This window comes from Lissotriton vulgaris, chromosome 2_1, assembly GCF_964263255.1.
Source record: "Lissotriton vulgaris chromosome 2_1, aLisVul1.2, whole genome shotgun sequence".
Lineage (NCBI taxonomy): Eukaryota > Metazoa > Chordata > Amphibia > Caudata > Salamandridae > Lissotriton > Lissotriton vulgaris.
The window spans coordinates 1,869,579,132-1,869,598,548 of NC_141687.1; the positions used below are offsets into that span (position 1 = coordinate 1,869,579,132).

Consider the following 19,417-nt stretch of genomic DNA (forward strand, 5'->3'; position numbering starts at 1 on the left):
TCTGACTTCACTCGCCGACACTGCTCCGGGTACTGTACACACTCTCTTTTATCAATACAGCTTGAGGGGATCTGTGCGTGTAGCCTACCTCTCAGCACGCCCCCTGGTGGCAGCTCCTGCTTACTACATCCCCAGCACGTGTATCCAAGGTACAACCCAGCTTGTACTGACCAATGGGCAGTCGGAAAGAGGAGGCCAGCCCCCTCTGGCTCCTCCCATTGGGCGGTGCGCTCAGATATGGTAGGTTGTGTCTCCGACTGTATTCTGCTCAGGCTTGGTTTGTCCGCAGCGCTGATCTCTCGCTGCCGGCTGCGGGTGTCCACGGACCGCTGCTGTACTGTCCCCACTCCTCACGGGCTCTGCTTCTCTGGCGGCTCTCTCTTCTCTGGACTCCGTTCTCGCCATGTTGAGCTGCGCCTTCCAGCGTCTGCTGCTTTTGCTGCTCCTCTCCCCGGCCTCAGGTAGGTGCTCTGTCTTGGTGGATTGCACTCGTGCAGCCCTAGAATGCACTGAACTCCGCTGCACTGGTGCTGCCACCGCGTGTGGACTCACTACCTCACTATCCACTAAGCTTCTACCCCCAACCCCACAAACCCTTACATTACTCTTATGGCTGTGGCTGTATCCTTCCAAGAACCGGACCCCGCAACCGTACAGTAAAGTTGCACCCGTGTGCCTCTTCCCCCAGTCTGCTCTGCTCCCCATGAAGTGCTCCCAAAGTAACGCACTCGAAACCCCCCCCCCCCCTCTCCCACCTCTCCCCCCGCCTCCGGTTTATCTGCCGTGGGTGCAGAGGTCGTTTTTGGCGCATCTCCCCAATGCAAGGGGGGGCGTGCATAGACAATCATTACCTCCAGCTTCTTTTTCACTATATACACACACGTTGGCTACCTCTAAGTAGACAAGATTCCCGCAGAGTTTCCCTCGTGTACACGTGGACGCACTTCAGTGTTCCGAGGCTGTATCGAAAATATCATTCCCAGCCACAAAACGTCCACGACTGCACGCCCGCTGGCTCCAGCGAGTGTCCAAGTGTTTCTTATTTGCGCCAACTAGCCTCTTTACCCACACGTCATCTCCTGTGCTCTGAATGCTCCGCATTTATTTCGCTTTCTAACACCAATTTGGTATATGCTGGGTCATTTCTTGAACCGTAATGTAAAAGGGCTTCTTGGCGCTGTGCAGTGCAGTCACTGAGGCTCTGTGTCTGGTGCGTGCACGACAACCACTGGGGGCTCTGAACGTCCGTCGCTGCCCTTCTGCTTCTGTTGTCGCTGATGCAGGGCTCGCCTGACACGGGGAGGCTTGTATAGTAGAGTGCAATCCTGGGACTGTGGGGTTATCAATAGTGCAGTGTACGTCAGTCACTTGGGGCGAGAGTTGGTTTGGCTGTGGTACAGTGAGGTGCTGTCTCTGGTGCTATGCAGGACAACCACTGGAGACGGGGTGGCTTATCTCTGATACAGTGCTTGACTGACAATGATAATCTTTTATTGTGCCGTGCATGCCCGTACTCACATGCCTCTGGTGCAGATCACGACTGTCACCGGAGGAGGGTGTTATTTCTAGTGCAGTGCCCTGTGCACGCCTGTTAGTTGGGTGCTGCTTATATTGCAGTGCTCTCCTGTCACTGATGTGCTGGTGCTGCGAACCAGTAACGGAGGTCGCTTCTTATGCAGTGCACTCCTGTCACTAGAGTTTTCCCACTGCTTATGGTGCTCTGCAGACCTATCACTGACATGCTGCTTCTTGTGCCTGCCTGCCACCTGTCTATGGTGCAGGGCTCACCTGACACGAGAAAGCTTGTGTGGAATAGTGCACACTTGTGACTATGGGCTTGTCTCTAGTGCAGTGCACGTTATTCATTGGTGACAGTGGGGTTGTCTGTGGTGCATTGCATGCTGCCTCAGCTGCGATGCACGCACGGCCACGGAGAGAGTTTAACGTGCAGTGCATGCCTACAACTGGGGTTCTGTAGGGTGGCGGGACACCCCTGATTCAGTGCGCACCAATCACAGAGAAGCCATGTGTGATCCGGCGCGTGTGTGTCAGTGGGGAGCCCCTAGGGCGGCTCACGTCTGTCACTGTGGATGTGCCTCTGGTGCACTGTACGCCTGTCACCGTCGCCCTGCCTCTGGGTGACGGCACGCCTCCCGCATGTTCAGAAATTAGTGGCAGCGACGGGCCTTCCTTCCTGCAGCTGACAGGTGACGTGCCGGCTCACGCTCGCGCCCCCGCGGGCTGCTGCAGACCAGGCACCGGCAGGCTGCGTGTGAAAGGGGCAGCTCTCGTGACGGCTCACGCTCGCGCCCGCCGCGGGCTGCGTGTGAAAGGGGCAGCTCTCGTGCCGGCTGCAGGCGAGTGTCACGAGGGGACTGTGGGAGACAGGCTGCAGAGTACTGCGAGTGACAGAGCCTCTATGGGCCCTTGAGGGCTCGAGAGAGCAACAGTCGAGTGAACAGGCGAGTGAGCGCTTGTGGGAGGAGTGCAGTAGAAAGAGAGTTTGGGGGTGAGTAGGCAAGTGCATGTGGTGACTCTGGGGTTACAGTGGAAGAGACAGCCTCTGAGGGTCGCATTTGGACAGTCATCTTTTTCTTCTGCAGGAGGACATATGACCTCTAACACACGGATTGTAGAGTGAAAAGACCGCCGCATCTCGGTGTCCCAGTTGCGGCGAGGAAGGTTTCTCCATCAATCGTGCCATTCCTGTCCTGGTGCTTAACCCTCACACTCCCCCGCCCCCTCCCCAAGCCCCACAAAAAAGAAATCCATCAATTCTAAAAATTGAGAAATCACAGTTGAACAAAAGTTATTTCAAAATAATGTGATTTGATGTGTCAGTGTGTTGACTCAAAAGCTAAATCCGCTAAGCCTTCCTCAGGACAGAGGAGGAGTTTTAGGGGCCCATTGTGATAACGGGCGGATTGCCACCGCCCGTGTGGCGGTGGCGATATGCCCGTCAGAAACCGCCACCCGCCTGTAATTCTCCCCCCCCCCCCGCCACATTACCATGGCGGGGGGAACCCGGCGGACGGGAAGACCGTTCGCCAGTTTTCTGCAGGTAGGCAATCCGCCCGATTGCCTAAAGGGCGGAAAAGCAGTTTATATGGTGGCCGCCATCCATATTACTATGCAGGCTGGGATGTGTCTTTCTCACCATGGAAAGGCGGTTCTTAACATTGGGGGCCGTAGCGGGCCCCCAGGGATTCTGGGGGGTGGAGGGTGCACATGGGGGGTACCTATGGTACCCCCCAGCAGTTCCATGCCCAACATGCCTTTCTGGCAAGCGGTGCTGACTGCACCGCCCGCCACAATGTCAAGAATGCTGGATGCGCCCACCTAATGTGCCCCGTATAGTGTCTTCGAACATAGTTCAGTAGGGTGGATTGCTTAATGGAAAAGAACAAGGTCCGGATCAATCGGTAAACTGACACAAAGGTCAAGGACAGAGGTGGGAACAATAAACTCAAGCTGCACCACCATCACTACAGAGCTAACGGGACCCGTGTCTCTCTCTGCCCTGTTTACAGGTCAAGTATCTTTCTGTAGCCTCTCTGCCAACTCTTACCTTGTCATGTAAATGTGTAAATGTACAGGAATTTATATTGCACAAATCACCAACCGGTCTCTAAGCGCTTGCTTAGGGAAGCGGTCCTGGTATTCCCCTGTGAGATAACCCCGGCAGGGTATCTGCAAGGTGAAAGCCAGGCGTCCCGCCGCGAGGGGCCGTTGTGGAGATTAAGCAAGCGGAGTGTGAACCCGTGAATCGAGTAGGCACCGGAGCGAGAATTGTCGAGTCCATGGACATTTTAGGACTCAAGACCCCGCCGTGCCGGGACTTTGAACCGCCTCCCAGCTGACCCCCCCCTCGCCACTCCCCCTCCCACTTTCCACATATGACTGACGCCTTTTCGCGCAGCGTTCATGCGCAGCGGTCGCGCCCCAGTTGCGCCGAAGGTGCGCCAAAGGTAAGCCCGTCTACGCCCATCCGCGCCAAGACCGCGCCCAGCGCCAGACCCCCTGGCCCCCGTACCACCCACCCCACCCGCTTTACATACACCGCCTCCACCCTCCTAGCCCTTAACCCCGGCCGACTCCCCAACTGCGCCCAAGCCGCCCCTGGACACACCCATGGACCCTTCACATGCAACTCCTGCAAGTTTGACGGCACCAAGACCAACTCCTCATCCACCAACACCAAACAGAGACCTGACACCAACCACCTAAAATGCATCCTGATCAACACCCGCTCGGTCCACAGACACGCCATCGACCTTTGGAATCTACTAGACACCATCTCTCCGGACGTCGCCTTCCTAACAGAAACATGGATGAACGCCTCATCAGCTCCAGACATCACCATAGCCATCCCGGAAGGCTACAAGATCATCCGAAAAGACCGCAACAAGCAAACAGGAGGAGGCATCGCTATCGTCCACAAGAATTCCATCCGCATCTCAACCAGCTCTGACGCCAACCTCGCTAGCGCCGAACACCTTCACTTCCAGATCCACACCGACCCCAAGACCACACTCAGAGGCACCCTCCTCTACAGGCCACCAGGACCCCGTGCACAATTCAGTGAAGACATCACTGACTTCATCACCCCACACGCCCTCCCCTCCGAGGACTACATTCTTTTGGGAGACCTCAATTTTCACCTGGAAAAAAGCAACAACAGCAACACCACCGCCCTTCTGGACAATCTCGCCAACCTCGGACTCAAACAACTTGTTAATACCCCCACTCACTACGCAGGTCACACACTCGACCCTATCTTCACCTCCAGCAAACATATCTCCTTCAGTCACACCACAGCTCTCCATTGGACGGACCACAGCTGCGTTCACTTTATCTACAATAAGACCGCAACCCACAACCATCCCCAACCTACTCTGCGAAGAAACTGGAACAAAATTGCCATCGAGCAGATCTCCTCATCGCTTCTTCAAAACCCCCCTGCCCACTCTTCGAACCCCAACCAAGCAGCCATTAACCTCACTCAATGGCTAACCAACAGCGCCGACAACCTAGCACCCCTGAAAAAACGTCAAATCAAACTAGGCAACAAAAAGGCCCCCTGGTTCAACGATGATCTCACGAAATCCAAGAAACTCTGTTGCTCCCTTGAGAAGGCCTGGAAAAAAGACCCAAACACCAGCACTAGGGACGCCTTCAAAAACGCCACCCGCATACACCACCAACTGATCCGGACTGCCCAAAAAGCCGCATTCAAAGACCGACTAGACAACAACGCCCACAACAGCAAGGAATTATTCAACATCGGCAAAGAGTTTACCAACCCCACTGCCAACTCCAACGACATCACTCCTTCTCAAACCCTCTGCGACTCCCTAGCTTCGTTCTTTCATGACAAAATCGCAGACATCCACAACAGCTTCGACAATCAACCCGGAGACCAACCCACCCAACCTTCTGACGTACCTTCACCCCCCTTGAACATCCTTAACGAATGGAACCCAATCTCCACTGAGGACACCATCCGCCTGATGAACTCCATCCACTCAGGATCCCCCACAGACCCATGCCCTCACCACATCTTCAACAAAGCAGACTCCATCATAGCACCACACCTCCGAGACGTCATCAACTGCTCCCTCAACTCCGCCACCTTCCCGGAAAGCTGGAAACACGCCAAACTCAGCGCCCTTCTGAAAAAACCCACAGCTGACCCCACCGAACTCAAAAACTACCGCCCCATCTCGCTCCTTCCATTCCCGGCCAAAGTCATCGAGAAAGCTGTCAACAACCAGCTCGCCGCCTTCCTCGAAACCAACAAGTCCCTCGACTCCTCTCAGTCCGGCTTCCGAGCCAAACACAGCACTGAGACCGCACTCATCCCAGCAACAGACGACATTCGAACTCTACTGGACAATGGAGACACAGTCGCCCTCATCCTCCTCGACCTCTCCTTAGCCTTCGACACAGTCTGTCATAGCACCCTGATACAACGCCTCAGAAACATCGGAATCCAGGGAAAAGCACTGGAATGGATCACCTCATTCCTTGCTGGAAGAACCCAGAGAGTCCGCCTCCCAGCATTCAAGTCAGAGGCCACTGAAGTCATTTGCGGCGTTCCACAAGGATCCTCACTAAGTCCCACCCTCTTCAACGTATACATGAGCCCCCTCGCGGCCATCGCACGCCAACACAACCTCAACATCATCTCCTACGCTGATGACACTCAACTTATCCTCTCACTCACCAAAGACCCTAACACCGCCAAAACCAACCTACATGAAGGAATGAAAGAAGTAGCCGAGTGGATGAAGCACAGCCGTCTGAAACTGAATTCAGACAAAACAGAAGTCCTTATCTTAGGTACCTCCCCCTCCGCCTGGGACTACTCTTGGTGGCCAGAGGCCCTTGGAAAAGCACCCATCCCGACGGACCACGCACGGAACCTTGGCGTCACCCTGGACTCCTCACTCTCGATGACCAGACAAGTCAACGCCGTTTCATCATCTTGCTTCAACATTCTTCGCATGCTCAAAAAAACATTTCGCTGGATCCCTACTGAAACTAGAAAAACGGTCACCCACGCACTGGTTACAAGCCGCCTGGACTATGGAAACACCCTATACGCCGGTACCACCGCAAAACTTCAGAAAAAACTCCAACGCATCCAGAACGCATAAGCCAGACTCATACTAAACATCCAGCGTAACGACCACACCTCTGGTCACCTGAAAAACCTCCACTGGCTCCCCGTCAATAAGAGGATAACATTCCTTCTCCTAACCCACGCACACAAAGCACTTTACGAACTTGGACCCGAATGCCTCAACACACGACTCTCCTTCTACACCCCCTCCCGCCAGCTACGTTTCTCCAACCAAGCCCTTGCTGCTGTACCTCGTATCAACAAAACCACCATGGGAGGAAGATCCTTCTCCTACCTGGCGGCTAAAACCTGGAACTCACTTCCCATTCACCTTCGCCTCACTCAGAACCACCTAGCATTCAGAAAGCAACTTAACACCTGGATATTCGACAAGTAATCCCCCACCCTTCTCCAAGCGCCTTGAGACCCTCGCGCGCTATATAAATGAATTGAATTGGTCCCGGGCTGACCTCTGCTTCCAGGTCTGCCTCCTCTAACCAGTGAGCCACACTTGTCCCTTTTTTTGAGTTCATCCTCCCCCTTTTGCAGGCCTCGATAGAGTTGAACTCTTGTGCAGGGCCTGTCACCTGCTTCTCTTCCACTGGCAGTCAATTCTCCTCTGCATGCCCAGGCTCTCCTTTGCAGGCCTGCTCTGTTTGTGTGCCCTCACTCACTCCACGAGCAATCTTCCTTTCTGTAAACCCCATGTTCATCCTGGCGTTGGGGAGGCCCAGACTAATTGTGCCTTTTCCGACTCAGTCTCTCCCAGCACATCTCTGGGCCTGCCTCTAAACTTCCTACAGACTCCTTTACTTGCTATTTGTCGACTGGAAATCAAGAAACCGAAAAGGCTTCGACTAATGCACCTTGCTGCATGGCTAAGTTAAAACACACCAAAGATACATGCTTGGCGAACATATCCATTTTTTTGCATGTGCAGTCTGGCGCGCCAGAATGTGCCGTGAAAGTCCTAATCCTCACTGTGACGCCTGCAGGCTTGTGTTTGAAAGGAACGTGGCCCGGGGAGGCCTGCAGGGGCTGACCGTATGCTGCCTTCTAGCATCATCACCGCGGCGCGAGGCCAGCTCCGGCTGTGCGCGCGCGCACTTCGCTCTCCAAGGACTGTGCAGTCGTACTTTGTTTCAAAGCAGGTCTCCAGTCCTGTGCCACCGTACATTTCCTTCCCGGTTGATTTGTTTCACGTGGTTAATGACGCCTTAGGTCACCGGATTGGCTGCAGCTTTAAAACTTTCTGGAGGTGTCCCGAGGCTGGAGCTCAGGTGAAAGCAATGCTGGCGCGAGGCTCCGCGGAGCTCGTTGACCGAAGCCTTCCACTACAGTGGACAACGTGGTTGCCTGACCTGGTGGGTAACGTGATGAGACGGAAGAGGATATTAGTTGTTGAGTGGCTACACAACACAGTGGCTTTGGAAGTAGTGGATATTGAAGGCGCAGTAGGCGTGCTGCTTTAAATTTGAGGTGGACTAATCGCTGAAAGCGAGAGCCAAGCTCCAACCTGAGGCCTGGCTCGGCTCGAGGTCATGTTGGATACTCGAGCCATGAGGGCCGAGCTTTCACGTGACTTCTGCCTGCCAACCTTCCTCTACCCTCATGCAAAAGAGGTAAAGCAAATCATTAACAGTTGCTTTAAAAAGGAGAGACAAATAGATAACTATTAGTGACGAATGAAAGCAGAAAGCCTGCATTAATCACGGCTTCACTGCCTAGCCAAAATGTGTGATATTGGGCAAATATTTTATTGTACCAGTCTCCATTTTCTTCGCAATCGCAAATTAAACTACCATGTCCGAGTTTGGAATGCAGCTGTGCTGTACAAAAACATGTTGTGTTTGATTTAATAGATATTTTAATTATAGTATTGCTCAATCTACAAGGATTTAATCCACACCCAGTGTTCACGTGACAACTGTCTTGCCTTGTAGAACACTAATGGCACACACCACGGTGGGGGCAGGACTTTTGAGGTCTTCTCAGTATAGTGCTATAATGAGAATTGTAATGTCAAACGTTCTGCTTGTGAAAGATATTTTTTAAAAATTGTGATTTGACGTCATCATGTTTTATGTGCTGTTTGTTGTATCCTATATATGGCAAATATTTCCAGGGTTCGGCTCATGCACGGGCTCTAAGAGCCAAGCCAGACTCTTGGCTCGGCTCACCCTGTTAATTTGTTTGCACGTCCACCTCTATTTGAAATGTGCAATTACATCAATTTAAGGGGATTGTGCGACATAATGATGAGACCACTCAAATAAATGTATTACTAGACAGTACCTGCTGCGTTACAGGCATCAGCTCCCACCTGAGAGAAAGAGGCCCTCCTCACTAAAGGGAGGTAGGGAGATTGGACTGATGGAGGCTATTTCTGTCTGGTCCTCTTCTCCCCCATTTATAGCTGATGGAGAAGATGTCCCTCTCCACTCCACCCACACACAACCCCCTGACTCCCCCACCACTAGTTCAAAGGTTTCAGCAACCACTTCGATGCAACCTGTGCCTTGGTGCATTACACTTCCTATTACAGCCCCATCCTACACCTCTGTACTCTCCCACCGTTCACTCCAACTATTTCATTTTGTTGTTTGGGCTTAGGTTGTGGTATGTCCTCTGTCTTTCTGCAGTCGCTATTAGTCCTCTGTCCCCTTTTTAAGTCAATTTTACCTGCATTGGAACTCCGCAGAGAAGTAATAGCGCCTCTGTTAAAATCAATTGGTTCCAAAAGTCTGTCTGCTGTTCCATTGAGATTGGTGTTTATACTTCACCAGTGCAAGTAAGCCAATGCTGCAGGGCTATGTATCCTGTCCCATTTGAGGGACTGTTGAGGGAAACCACTATTGTTCTGTTCGGGCCGGCTTTAGTACTGGTGGCGCCCTGTGCGACAATGTTGGTTGGCACCCCCAAAATGACCACCTCGCCACAGGTTCCCTCACTACCACCATTTAATAGTGCCCCCAAGTCTCCATCACCACTGTCTCTTAAATTCATTAGTTTTATTGCGCCACTAATACCAGTTTAAGGTGTCAGAACTCTTTACATCACACATATCTTGCACAGATACAATCATAGGTGTGCAAATCAGTGTATAGGAAATGTTACATAAGACACAGGCCTTCAAGGAGTAGGAGTCACATGTCATCCATACTGGTAGGCAGTATAGTTTGAGTTCTTGGTCTGGAAAAGCACAAATTCAGAATTTAAAATGTAACACCATTGTTAGGGGTTTCTCTAATAATAAGAATTGATTTCTACCCAAATGAACCCTTTTTGTAATATTAGGATAAGGAAAGACTGGGCAATAAGCATGTAGCTGTAACATATTCCTTGCAGTGTGCATGCAGCTCTTTGATGACAGTTAATAGCTCAAAGCTCTATATTAGGATTTTAACTTTTAAACTGCAAGAAACAAAAGGATCCCTCATACAAATACGATAACCCATTGACCTATTTATAGTATATGCACTTTGTGATCTGAATGGGACACGTTCTTTGCAGCAGGCATATTAACCCTCTGCACTAGGGTGAGTCAAAACTTCCACTACCAGTCAAGGCTCCCATCTCTCTCCAGGAAGAACATTAATCACTGGAGTTATCTTGACATTTTTATTGATGCTTAAAAATTGCTGGTACAAGGAAAGTGGCATTGGGTGCTTTTAAAACAATGAACATTACGCCTCCACCCCAAGTCAGCGCCCGGTGCGGTGGCACCGATGGCACCGCCCTAGAGCCGGCCCTGGTTCTGTTAAATGTAGTACCGCCCAACACGCACTTCTTGGGAATGCCCCGTTACCAGCATCACTGTTCTGCAGAAGATGTTAGGGTGTCCCACTTGCATAGCAGTGATGAAGAGAATGGGTATTTACACCCGGCAGTGCTGTCCCTTTGTAGGTTTTCAGTCCTGCTGTTAAGAGTACAGTGTTTGTGTGTTCCTGGTGTGTCTTTTTAACCCAACCTGTCCTCTTTCAGCCACTTCAGAGCACCTTAGAGTATTGTAGATCCAAGACAAATGGTGTCTGTGAAATTAAAACTATTGCAATCCTGCTGAGAAGTGTTTTCTGGTAGTAAAGTAAGACTGCCACGATCCAGAACGTCGTAGAATCTATCATTTTAAAGCACAATTCTGATTATGTTTCTCAATTTGCCTTGTGGGCAGTGCAGTGCCTACCTTTAAAAGGTGCTGTATATATAAGTCCCCTATGGAAGTCCCTGTTTATACCCGTGCTGTGATCAATGTGTCACACACGACTGTGCTTTAGGGAAGGCCCTGCGAAATTCTCTACGTATCCTGATAAATGTTCTGTACGAATTCCTTGCATCTGGGAGTGTGGTCTGCAGGCCTCGTGCTCGTGTGATGACTATAGATCTTGCAGAGAGGCTTCGGACTGGTGCCTCTCAGTCTCCACGACCTGTTTGATAGCCAGAGTTGGGAAATTTATACACCAGGTAAAAATGGCACTCGACTCCTACTTAACGGCATTGTCTGCAAAGTAACTGGAAGCCTTCGGCCCCAGTTATCCAACCTGGGCTGGTTTAACGATCCATGAGGAATCCATCTATCGTCAACTGCCCTTGGTGCATGAATTGACTCTACCGAACTTTTATGTGCCTCCCTTTTTCAGTTGGGAAACACTGGTGCAACCTATACATCACTCCTTTAAAAGAACTCTGTTTTGGTCAGCTAAACAGGTCTAACATGATAGTATTTTAACTTTAAGTGATATTCACTTTTATGAGTGGATTTTTATCTTATACTGTAAAGATTTTAAGTAATCATGCAGTTTATTAATAAAATTGTCAAATTGTCAAATTGTGTGATGATATTGTGCAACTCATGTGCGCTGCTGCTATGCTTCACATGGAAACCCTGCCATGCATTCGCCACTCACCCAGTTTGTTTTTGCCCCGCCAGCTGCGGAACCCGAGGTAGAGGTGGTGGTGCCCCAGGAAGTGACGGCGGATGACATACCTATGCTGCTTGGTTGGAGAGGGCGGAGCCGCCGGGGGCATCGCTCTGTCCACCGAGGGAGGACAGGAGACGACTCGCTGTACGTGCACATGGAAGCCTCTGGGAGGGATCTGTACCTGCGTCTGCAGCGCAGCCTCAAGTTTCTGGCACCAGGGTTTGTGGTGGAAGAGAAGGGACCTGGCGACGAGGTCAAGCTGAGCCCCATCGTTGTCAACCAGACTTGCTTTTACACTGGATATGTTCTTACTCATAACAACTCCTTCGTGTCTCTCAGCGCCTGCGGTGGACTGGTAATTATTAAAGTTTGCATTTATTATATTCATCTTATGTTGTTGTTGTTCTCGGACTTCCTATGGGTTTTATGGAACAGCTTGCAGTAGGGTGACATTAGAGTTTCCAGCATTGGCCTAGGCTTCTAAAGGTTCACTCGGACACCCTTGGTTTCCTTTACTTTTTATTGATAGCCGTGGTCCCACACTTAAAGTTCACTTGGAAGTCGGAGCGTGACATTTGATTTCATGTCCAATACAACAGGCAACACACTAAAGGTCAGGGTACAGACACAGGTATTTCTTGTAAAACACATATGTCTTTACTAGTTAAATTGATATAGCAATTACATTGAGAAATGTACGAAAACCGGAAGAGCCTAAAACTTTGTATGTATACGTGTGTGTGGTAGCTCTACAGTACAAACCTAAACAAAATGCGGCAGTGTGGTGTACAGGGGCAAAAGCAAAGATACAGTCAATGGGTGATTGGAGGGAAGGCTGGGTGTGCAGGTGGTGTGCTGCTTCTTCATGATGTACAGTTCTCTAAAGGGGTGTGCCTGCTGCTGTTTCTTTAACTGGAGCAGGATTATGGCACTTCTGAACGATACAGACATGTCATTCAAATCTAGAGTGCATAAGTTGAGGAGGCCTGTTGGCTTCTTTTGTTTGTTTGTTTTTTTACACGTCATTTCCAGTGTAAAAGTGCCCCAGGTGCAGGTGTGCTGAGAGCCACAGTAGGTGGTGAGCCTGTAAGCCTGCTAGAAAGCGTGCTTGTTGTGATGCTTAGTAGATGATGCAGCTGGTTTTGAAGGTGGTATGGGCAGTCAAGGGGAGTCACTGGTGTTTTATCAGCCTGGTAGTGATGTGGTCCTATTTTTAAGGCCCTCATTGAGGCGTGTAGCAGGCCTTTAGTGCACCTATTCTGGGGGCATGGGGAAGGGTGCTGCCACCATTCATATACAAAAGTACAAGGGACTGAACAGCAGTTCTGAAGCCATTTTCTGGGAGGAATGGTTTCACTTCCTTTGGAAGAGAGAGTTGCTTCCAGGGCAATGGATTTTAGGTGATGCGTCCTTCAGGCTAAGGTTGGTGGGTAGCATGACTCCGAGAGACTTGGCATTAGGTGAATGTTGGCGTCAAATCTGTCCAGGTTTTATGTTGTGGAGCCAGGTTTGGATGAAAACATTTTCTGTTCTTGATCTTTATGCTTTCTAAGATACAAATATTTACATAGCGTTCCACAGCATGAGCATGACAACAACTACTGCCTAGATTCTGAATGGTGTTAGGTTAGTTGAGGAGCAAGATTTGTGCTTACTTGACAGAACGCGAGACACAATGTCAGAAAAAACCTCTAGCTTCAGGCCTTCAGGAAGGAGCTAGGGGGTAATAACTGCTTCCATGTTCAGACATGCAGACAGTAAATTCGTCGTACCACAGAGGACATTTCAAGTATCATATTGAGTCACACAGACCAGCACCACAGTTTGTGTGACCCCTGGCAGTGAATTCTAAGGTTTCTGAGTAATTTTCTGGGTCGAAAAACCTAAAACATGAAATCAGTTTTTAGTACTGCATTGATGTCTAGTCCTTGTGGGTTTTGCCCACAGTGTCTTAGACCTCCATTGGCTCTTTGCCCAATATCACACAAACACCACTGGCCACACTCGATTTTCTGGAGCCCCAGGATAGCTTGATAATCCTAGCACCTTGAAATTTGTGTTTTAGGCTTTAGGAAATGTTGGGTCTATATCTTGATAAAATGTGCTCCAGGGGAAGAGTTTTTGGAAACTGGGTTCCTGGCAACTCAGAGTTAGGGTTTAGACTATCAGTGAAATGTACAGTTCTATCAATCAATCAATCAATCAATCAAAGCATTTGTATAGCGCGCTACTCACCCGGAGGGTCTCAAGGCGCTTGGGGAGGGGGGTCCGCTACTGCTCGAACAGCCAGGTCTTGAGCTGCTTCCTGAAGGCGAGGTGGTCCTGGGTCAGGCGGAGGTGGGTCGGGAGGGAGTTCCAGGTCTTGGCGGCGAGGTAGGAGAAGGACCTTCCCCCTGTGGTAGCTCTTCGGATGCGGGTGACGGCGGCGAGGGCGTGGCCGGTCGATCGGAGCTGGCGTTTGGGAGAGTAGAAGTTGAGGCGGCTGTTGAGGTATCCTGGTCCTTGGTTGTTCAGGGCTTTGTGTGCGTGGGTGAGGAGACGGAAGGTGATTCTCTTGTTGACCGGGAGCCAGTGCAGGTCTCGCAGGTGTCCGGAGATGTGGTTGCGGCGGGGATGTCCAGGATGAGTCTTGCTGAGGCGTTCTGGATCCGCTGGAGTCTCTTCTGGAGTTTGGCGGTGATTCCGGCATAGATGGAGTTGCCGTAGTCCAGTCGGCTGTTGACGAGGGCCTGGGTGACCGTCTTCCTGGTCTCCCATTAAAGAAATGGGGTGACCCAAAACTGTACTGGACCTGGACCTGGGTAACGTATAGTATAAACAAACAGTGGTCAGAGACCTATTATTTTTAAACATGAAAAATCACAATTTTATGAATCAGAAGGCGTCGGTTATTTTAACCGCCCAAATCAATTAATGAAAAAAGAGATAGAGACTAGGCAACAGCAACAGACTCAAGATGTATACACAATATTTTAATAGAAATATTGTGTATACATCTTGAGTCTGTTGCTGTTGCCTAGTCTCTATCTCTTTTTTCATTAATTGATTTGGGCGGTTAAAATAACCGACGCCTTCTGATTCATAAAATTGTGATTTTTCATGTCTTCCTGGTCTCGGCGGGGATCCACCGGAAGATCTTGCGTATCATGCGCAGGATGTTGAAGCACGACGAGGAGACGGCATTGACTTGTCTGGTCATGGAGAGGGAGGAGTCCAGGATGAAGCCCAGGTTGCGTGCGTGGTCTGTTGGTTTGGGTGCGGTGCCTAGGGCGGGGGGCCACCAGGAGTCGTCCCAGGCAGAGGGTGAGGATCCCAGGATGAGGACTTCCGTCTTGTCCGAGTTCAGTTTCAGGAGGCTGTTCTTCATCCATTCGGCTACTTCCTTCATCCCTTCGTGTAGGTTGGCTCTGGCGGTGGCGGGGTCGTTGGTGAGGGAGAGGATCAGCTGGGTGTCGTCGGCATAGGAGATGATGTGAGATTTTATTTATTTATTTTATTTAATCCATTTGTAGAGTGCTTGGTTACACCGCCGGTCTGTCCCAGCGCTAAGACATCTGTACAGGGTTCTGAGGAGGAAAGACATCACTCAGCTACACCCATCAGGTGATATATAATGACCTGTTTCCTATTAATCCCTTTTGCAAACAGCCACGTCTTTAGTTGCTTGCGGAATCTACTTTCTCTCTTCTAAACGCCATTGGTAGGGTGTTCCAGGTCTTGGCTGCTAGATATCTAAAAGAGCGAGCCCCCATTCTGGCTCTGTGTATTCTTGGTACCATTACCAGAGCTTTAAATTCAGTCCTGAGGTATATTGGGTTAGTAGCGGTTGAAGGTATCTTGGGCTGTTTTGTTCTAAAATGCGGTGCAGTAGCACATTTCCTTGAACAGCAATCTTTTTTCTATTTATTGGCAGCCAGTGCAGTCCTACCAGTGCTTTCTTCAAGTTGGCTCTTTTCGGTAGACTGAGTACCAACTGTACTGCTGCATTTTGAACTCTCTGTAGTTTGGACAGTCCTTTCTTTGTGGCTCCAAGGTATAGTACATTCCCATAATCCAGCTGGGAGGTTATTATGGCATGTACTATTGTTTTCTTGCTATGGGAGGGAGAAGATAGAGGATCTTCCTCAGGGTTCTCACGGCTCCATAGCATTTGCCCGCTACTTTCCTAATCTGATTGTCAAATGCCATCTTGTCATTGAACCAGATTCTCAGGTTTTTAACTTCTGCTTTTGGGGTGGGTACTTGGCCTAGAGATTCCGGCTACCACGTGGATAACCAGATGGTAGGTGCCTTACCCACAATCATTACTTCCGTTTTGCTCTCGTTTAGTCTGAGGCAGTGGTTAGACATCCACTCTGCCACATTAACTAAACATTCGGAGAAATGAATTACAGCTTGGTCCTTATCTTGAGACAACAATACAATCAGCTGCGTGTCGTCTGCGTGGGCCACGATCAACACATCATATTGCTCCACTTGTTCAGCCAGTGGTCCCACATAAAGATTGAATAAGGTGGGGCTCAAAATTGAGCCCTGTGGAACTCCCTGTGCTAGTGGAAAACTCTTTGATAAGTGAGTTTGTTGTGACACTTGAAAGCTCCTTCCGGAGAGGAACGATGTCCGCCATTTTAGTGCACTACGTCTGATGCCACAGGCTTCAAGTCTTTGTAGGAGTAGTTTATGTGATACGGTATTGAACGCCACATTAAGATCCAGCAGGATCAGTGCGGCCGTTTGTCCCTCATCTGCCTGCTTTCTCAGTTCTTCCGTAGCTAGAAGTAATGCTGATTCCGTTGAGTTTTCTTTAACCTGGGGGCAAGTGGAACTTGGGAAAGGGGGATTTCTTCTGGATCTAATATACAGCCTACTAGCTGCAGGACCTGGATGTCACTCTGGATGGAGATCAACATGGGTGAAGCATCTCCCGATTGTTGAGCAGCACACCAGTAGGTGTTATGGCCCCGGATATTCTTAGCAAGATGAAGAGAATATACTCATGCATGTGAGGAGAAAATGGAGGGATACAAAGTTTTGGATGGTGCAAATGAGTATTTCCCTCAAAGCAGGGCAATGATTGTTAGTTAACTGCCTGCACTAAGAAATCTCAGCACTTCTTCACTGTGGCTTGGCTGGTTATTACCAACACCATGGCCTCTAATAAGGACCGACAGTCGGGCCAGCAGACCCTGGTAATGGTGTCTAATGCTGAGGGGTACTCCTGGCAGCCAATGTCTGGTCCTAAGAAGAAATTCTTTCCAGCTTGGTCCTAGCAGGAGATAAATAGTCTGCTTGTAGCTCCAAGTTGAGGTACCTCTATTGGATCAACACAGATCCTCAGGCACATCTTTCTTCAACCTCCTGGCTCTAAGAGGCAGTATTTATTAAATTCTGTGAGAACGTCCCAGGGAGGCTCTTGCAAATTGACAGAGGAGACTGGCACACATTTTGACCAGTCAACCACTTATGAGGGAGGATATTTTCACAAGCTTTCTCCTGGACAAAATGACTTGGAAGGACAGGAAGAAACGATCATTCAGCACCCAAATTAGGCATACATAAAACAATTATATTAAAGTGATCCGTATGCTGGTCATGACTCATGTCTCATGGGCTGTGAAGGGTCCTGGTCACAGGCTAGCCTTCGAATGTGCATTCATGTTGTGACCAGCTTGCACTTTGAGTAGGATCAGGGAGCATTACATCACTTTCACCACACATGAGTGGGGAGTAGTGTTCTTTAAGGTAGACTGCCTCGTTTTTCCACGAGGAAGGGGGGGATGTGTCACATCTCTGTCGACCGTAAAAGAGAAAGGCTGGACTAAAATAACAGAAGAGTGCCACAAAGACGCAGGTTATTTGTAGCCAGGGTAGGGCGATATGCTGATAGAGATTAAAGCAGGATGCTATAGTTGCCCCTTGGAACATGTAGGTTCTTCCATGGGCTGTATCATTCATCCATCTGCCCTCCATCCATTGATTCACGGATTTTGCAATTACCCCGCGATGTCCTCATTTGATTGCTATAAATACATACGCTTTTTCGGATGCACAACCAGTCCTTGACCTAACCCCTGAGTACATTATAATTGTGTACAATGGAGTTATGAGCAGAATGCTTTCTCAACCCCTCGTTTGTAAACTGATTTCCTGATGTATTCTTCAGAGGCAGCAGATCATGTTGTTTTCTGTTGTCTCCCTCCAGAGTGCTCTCAGAGGCCTTTTTAAGAAAGCACCTGTAAAGAAAGCATCTCTTATGCAGATAAAAACATATGCTTTACAATAAACATGTGGTTGCTTTGTAATGTTAGTTGAATTTGGGGGCCCCAAGACTACTAGAAATAACAGGTTGATTTAGGAGAAGATGCATGTCCTCCTGGCATGTAACCAAGCTTGGAGACTACGTCCAGGGCAGCGGGGAGCACTGTACGTGGATGCCTTTGCACACTTAACCTCGCACCAGTAGAATCCCAGTGTATTGGCGCCACACCACTTGCAGACAATAAAGAACATATAAAGAACATATACTGCCAGCATCTAAGGGCTGTAAACAGGGCAGTTTCAGCATATTGAAAATAAATGGTGTAGACAAGAGTGTAGTGGTTGGTGGTGAAGCTGCTGGGGATGCAGTCACCGAGCCGGTCAGGACTGATGCGCACATTCTTTGTTGGTGACATTACTGCGGGTCGGTGCACAGGTCACAGAGGCAGCACAACCCTGGGAGCCGGGAACATTCTGCATTCATAGCTGGATCCTCTCTTCCTAGTACAGTACAAACCTGTCACAGCCCTACACATACCACCACCACCTCCTCCTCCATCCCTTGTACTGACTTCACAGTCAATGTTTGTGTGAGGGCTCTACCTCATTTTGGCGAAAAACTGAAATGGTAATCACCTGCCTGACGACCGCGGCCCAGGCTGGCGAAACTCTATTTTGTACAACATCCAAAATGAGAAAAAAATCCTTCCTTTAAAGAATTTTAGAAAATTCAAAAGCAAGCACCAGAAAAGGGAAGATGAAACCTAGGATGTAGATGGAGGAGAGGTGCTAGGTTATAAGACCCGGTAGATGCACTAGAGTACAGTTAGCTGGAGATAAAAATGTATTGGCAGGGATATGCAGCGGTATTGATATACAGACAGGTTATAGATATTCAGATACAGACGGTGTTGTGTGTCGATTTAGATACCGTATATAGATTTCCAGATGTATGCCCTTATATAGGTACAATTCACTTTGTCCTTATTTAGGCATATAAATCCAGCCCTGATTTAGGCTTTGCTCATGCTAACCAAATACAGACATGGTCAACTACATCCGATCCTCTTCGTCACAAAGAGTTTTGGAAATCCAGACTCTTAAGCCTTTAGGACTTCCCCGTGCCTGGATATTGATTTCTCCAACAACGAATTTATTATTCATGAACATCCATTCCTTAGAGGTTCATTCATGACGTTCTTATGCCCGACTTGTACTTCAATAAAGGCATTCTTAAACACCTTCAAGGTATAAATATACCTTCACTTGCTATGGGAAGGCACAGTGTGGTTAGGCTACCTCCTTGAACGAGGCGGCTCGCCACAGCAAGTCCCGGAGGAAGTCAACTCCCCAACTGACGCACTGACCAGATGCTGTCATCCTCCTCGCCGAGAATCCAGCTCCAGTGTTTCTGATTCCCCTTGCGGGGTGTTAGAAATCGAGTCCCGGGAAAGAGATACCAACCTCTCTCATTCTAAGGTATGGAGCTGATTGGAACTAGAGAAACTTTTGGCAATTCTTGGCAGAACCAAACTAAACTAAACTATAGCTAAAACAGCACCTACTTCTTCCCTTGTACTAGACTTAGGTTAGGTACACTGAGGTAGAATTATTT

At 49.3% G+C, this 19,417-nt stretch overlaps 1 protein-coding gene across 2 annotated transcripts in view; it reads left to right on the forward strand.

Annotated features, from left to right (window-relative positions):
* Positions 1 to 233: 233 nt before the first annotated feature.
* The window catches only part of ADAMTS17 (ADAM metallopeptidase with thrombospondin type 1 motif 17), a 1,053,865-nt gene continuing 1,034,681 nt past the window's right edge, over positions 234 to 19,417 (forward strand). For both annotated transcript variants that reach the window (XM_086958065.1, XM_086958066.1), the window contains exons 1-2: positions 234 to 461; positions 11,553 to 11,899. In XM_086958065.1, coding sequence (XP_086814191.1) covers positions 404 to 461; positions 11,553 to 11,899 — 405 coding nt within the window. In that variant the 5' untranslated portion in view covers positions 234 to 403. The remainder of the gene's footprint in view (positions 462 to 11,552; positions 11,900 to 19,417) is intronic.